Consider the following 4098-nt stretch of genomic DNA (forward strand, 5'->3'; position numbering starts at 1 on the left):
TTTTTTTTTTTTTTTTAAATATTTTATTTAACTTTACTTATTATTATTATTTTCCAGTTTGATCAAAGAGAGGGAAAGCACGAAAGCAACCCGCCAAGGCCAGGACTTGAACCACGGTCAGTCATGTGGGAGTCCATTGCCTTTAACCAACATGAAACCCGCTGGCCCATTGGTGGCTTGCTTTCTAATGTTCCTTCTCTCTCTGTCTTGGTCTCTCTCTGATCAAATTAAAATACAATAAAAATAAATAAAATTAAAATAAATAATTCCTTTAAAATAAAAAAAAGTGGGACAAGCAGACGGCATAATGGTTACATCACTGGGCTCCCACGTAGTTGACCGTGGTTTGAGTGCTGGACCTGGCAGCTTGAAACTCAGGTGTGTGTGCATGCATGCCCCAAATCCAGAGAAGAGAATGGAGAAGGGTTTGCAACGTGGCCATCACCCCGGGGGGAGGGGGATGATTTCTCACTTTCTGTCTCTCTGGCAAGCACATGAACCCTATAGCAAAAATCTCTCTCTAAAAAACAGAAAGAGCAAGCCAGCTGGCAGTGTGGTGGCCCATGAAGTGGCTTGACCCCACGTGGTTTGAGTCACACTAGTGGCTTGGGACACACACAGGCATGTGCATGCCCAAATCTCAAAGTGGAGAAGGGACTACAATGTGACCATCCCCCATGGGACTGCTTTCTCACTTTCTCTGGCAACCTCATGTACCTTCTGGCAAATTAAAAAAAAAAAAAAAAAGAATTTCATGAATTGTATCTTTGAAAAATAGGATATGTAGGCTAAACACTGGATATAAAGTTAAAAAAGAAATTCAAAGAGTTAAAAGGGTTTAGTTCAGAAGGCAGCAGGAAAGCACGGTGGTTAAGACGATGGACTCCCAAATGCCTGATTATAGTTCGAGTCCTGGACCTGGCAGCTTGCTTTCTTACTTTCCCTCTCTCTCTCTCTCTCTCTCTCTCTCTCTCTGAGTGCACATGTCCTGTAGCAAGTTTAATAATAATAAAATTAAATAAATAATTCTTAAAAAAAATATTTAAGATCTCTTCCAACTCTGAGATTCTGTCTATTTAGTGAGAAGCAAACATCTGGTATTTGGATAAAGAAAACTACTACACAAGCAGAAAGGTTCAGATATTTATATATTGTAACATACATGTCTGCTTATGCATACATAAGTTATCTCTGAAATGATACAGTTGCCTCTAGAGAAAGGAAATGTGAAGTTCAAGAGTCAGACCTCAGGGCCGGGCAAACAGGTGGTGGTGTTGGGATTCTAGACTCCCAAATGTTCCAGTCCCAGACCCTTGGTGGCCTGCTTTCTTACTTTCCCTTTCTCTCTCTAATGGCTTACTTTCTCACTTTCCCTCTCTGTCTGTCTTTGGTGAACACAGGGGCCTTCAGCAAATTAAAAAATAGTAAGAGGGGCCAGCAGGTAGTATGATGGTTAAGGGTGCCGGACTCCCACATGGCCGACCACAGTTCAAGTCCTGGACCTGGTGGCTTGCTTTCTCACTCTCCCTCTCTCATCAAATTTAAATAAACAAGCAAGTAAATAAAGTTAAATAATTCTTTTAAAAATTAATTAATAAAATTAAATAAATAGTTCTAAAAAAAGATTCAGGGATCAGATAATGATCTGCATATTCTTTTTATACTATCTGAGTTTCTTTAAGTGTATGTATTGTCTATGTATTGGGTTGTCAAAAAAGTCATGACACATTTTTACATAGAAAAATATGCTGTGACTTTTCCAATAACTCAATAGTAAGAAAACTTAATAAATAAATGATAAAGGTCAGAACTTGAAGGCCTCCTGAAGCTAGGAGACTGCCAGTGTAAAAAAAGCATAAGTCAGAGACCAGCAGGTGGCATGATGGTTAGGGCACTTGGACTCCTATACAGTCAACCACAGTTCAAGTCCTGGACCTGGAGGCTTAAAAATCATGCTGGGCACATGTGTGTGCAGGTCCAAAACCCCTGGAGGAGAATGGACTGCAGCATGGCCATCCCCTCTGGGGGGTGATTTCTCACTTTCCTTTCAGTCTCTGTCTCTCTGGTGAGAGCTTGCACCCTACAGCAAAAACCTTAAAAAAAAAAAAAAAAAGTATGAGCCAACTCAGCCTAGTCTAGTCAGAGGATCAAACTGCTTCCAATTATTCTGTAACATTTTTGAGAACCCAAGAGAAATGACTAACTGGTGGGTGCATAAATCCCCAATGGTGTGGAAACTATGCTTAGACAAATAACTAAGAATCAAGGGAAAGGCTCCAGAATAAATAGAGAAGGCTGACAGAGACCAGGGCTCCTCCCTGTCAACACTAAGTGGATGGTAGCAAAATGATGGGTTCAAAGTACGCTGAGGGAAATACAACAGGGAGCAGCAGCTGCACCACATGTACTTAAGCTTCCCTATTAGACCAACTTCAAGAGCGGTCAAAGGCGCCCAAGGGCCTACAGAGTAGAAGACTCCATTCTAATGGTATTTGAAGAGAGTAGAATGAAGTGAGTCACGATGCAGACTCTGGAGTCAGAGAGGACCAAGGTTCAGGTGTCATCATAGCTCCTCCATGCACAAGATGTGTGAACTTGGATGAGGCATTTCACCTCCCTGAAGCTTATGCACTTAGTACATTCAATAGACACACTGATGGGCTGACTTGCACCCAGGCACCCTGCGGACTTCGACAGGTGTTAAGAGTGATGCAAAAAATAGGGACCAAGAGTTAGTGTAATGGATATGTTGCTGGACTCCCATGTAGCCGACCATGGTTCGAGTCCCAGACCTGGTGTCTTAAAGTCACACCCGGTGCGCACGCACCCAAGATCCTGGGGGATTGCAGAGTGGCCATCCCCCCTGGGGGGTGATTTCTCGCTTTCTTTCTTTCTGGAGCACATGCCCCCTATAGCAAAAACCTCTCCTTAAAAAAAAAAAAAAAAGAAAAAAAAAAGAGTGATGCAAAAAATAAAACTGGGATAGAAAACTAGGAGTATGGGACAATTCTGGCAGTCGGAGATGGGCTGTCTCGGAAGAACTGGGCTGAAAGCTGAGCTCAGGGCTGAAAGCTGAGCTCAGAGCTGAGATGAGGACTCCAAGCAGCAGGACAAGTGCGAAGGCTTAAAGTTGGATGAGCGTTCAAGTAACAAAAAGAATAGCTAGGGAGGCTAGGGGACGCTGAGCAGAATAGAGATTAGTGACAAAGGGAGGAAGCAGATGCTTGCCTTCCTAGGCCACAGGTGAGCATTTTCATTTAAGCCCAGTGGAAGATTTCAAGCAAAAAGGGGCCTGTAGTCAGGGTAGTTTTCGCTCTGTGCTTCATCTGTTGAAGACTTAATAAACGGCAGCCCTGGAAACAAGGCGGCACCGCTCCTACGTCTCTTGCAATTCCTTTAAAGGGCGCCACTCCCACCCATCAAGGGGGCGCTCCGGTTTTCAGGGTTTGTGGAGGTAAGAAATGAACCCTCTCGACACTCTCGGGAACCAAATCAATCTCAAACGTGGGACCAAGGTATAAAAACCAAGGGGCTCAGTCGCTCTGAGCTGCAACGAGGGAGCAAACGTTCTTCGGGCAACAGCCGAGAGGGGAGGATTCAGCCCAGCGATGTGACAGTCGCGGAGCCCGGCAACAGATGCCTCAGGAAACCGTCGCCGGAGTGGTCGTCATAGCCTCCGCCTTCCATTCTCGCGGCCGCGCTCGCCGCATCCCGCGCAGGGAGCTCGTCCCGGCGGCCGCACACGCCGGCACCGCGCACGCTCCACGTTCTTCGGGCAACAGCCGAGAGGGGAGGATTCAGCCCAGCGATGTGACAGTCGCGGAGCCCGGCAACAGATGCCTCAGGAAACCGTCGCCGGAGTGGTCGTCATAGCCTCCGCCTTCCATTCTCGCGGCCGCGCTCGCCGCATCCCGCGCAGGGAGCTCGTCCCGGCGGCCGCACACGCCGGCACCGCGCACGCTCCACGTGCGCTCCGAGGACAGCTCCGCCGCACGTATTACTCATTGTCAGTAACAAGCTGCTGAGGAGCCGCACGTTGGAGTGCAGCCCCCTGGCCGCCATGTCCCTCACGTGGTCTATCACGTTCATTCTGCCCCG

The 4098-nt window shown here is 46.6% G+C and overlaps 1 protein-coding gene across 2 annotated transcripts in view; it reads right to left on the reverse strand.

Moving 5' to 3' along the window:
* ANAPC7 (anaphase promoting complex subunit 7) overlaps positions 1 to 4098 on the reverse strand; it is a 29691-nt gene that overhangs the window by 25202 nt on the left and 391 nt on the right. Inside the window, exons 1-2 of one of the 2 annotated variants that reach the window (XM_006149316.2) lie at positions 3996 to 4092; positions 1704 to 1710 (exon numbers count right to left, since the gene is read on the reverse strand). The exons of the other annotated variant lie outside the window; for it this stretch is intronic. Coding sequence (XP_006149378.1) covers positions 1704 to 1710; positions 3996 to 4089 — 101 coding nt within the window. The 5' untranslated portion in view covers positions 4090 to 4092. Of the gene's footprint in view, positions 1 to 1703; positions 1711 to 3995; positions 4093 to 4098 lie in introns of those variants that run through there. 2 annotated transcript variants of the gene reach the window in all.

The sequence above is a fragment of the Tupaia chinensis genome, unplaced genomic scaffold, assembly GCF_000334495.1.
Source record: "Tupaia chinensis unplaced genomic scaffold, TupChi_1.0 Scaffold000258_1, whole genome shotgun sequence".
NCBI lineage: Eukaryota > Metazoa > Chordata > Mammalia > Scandentia > Tupaiidae > Tupaia > Tupaia belangeri.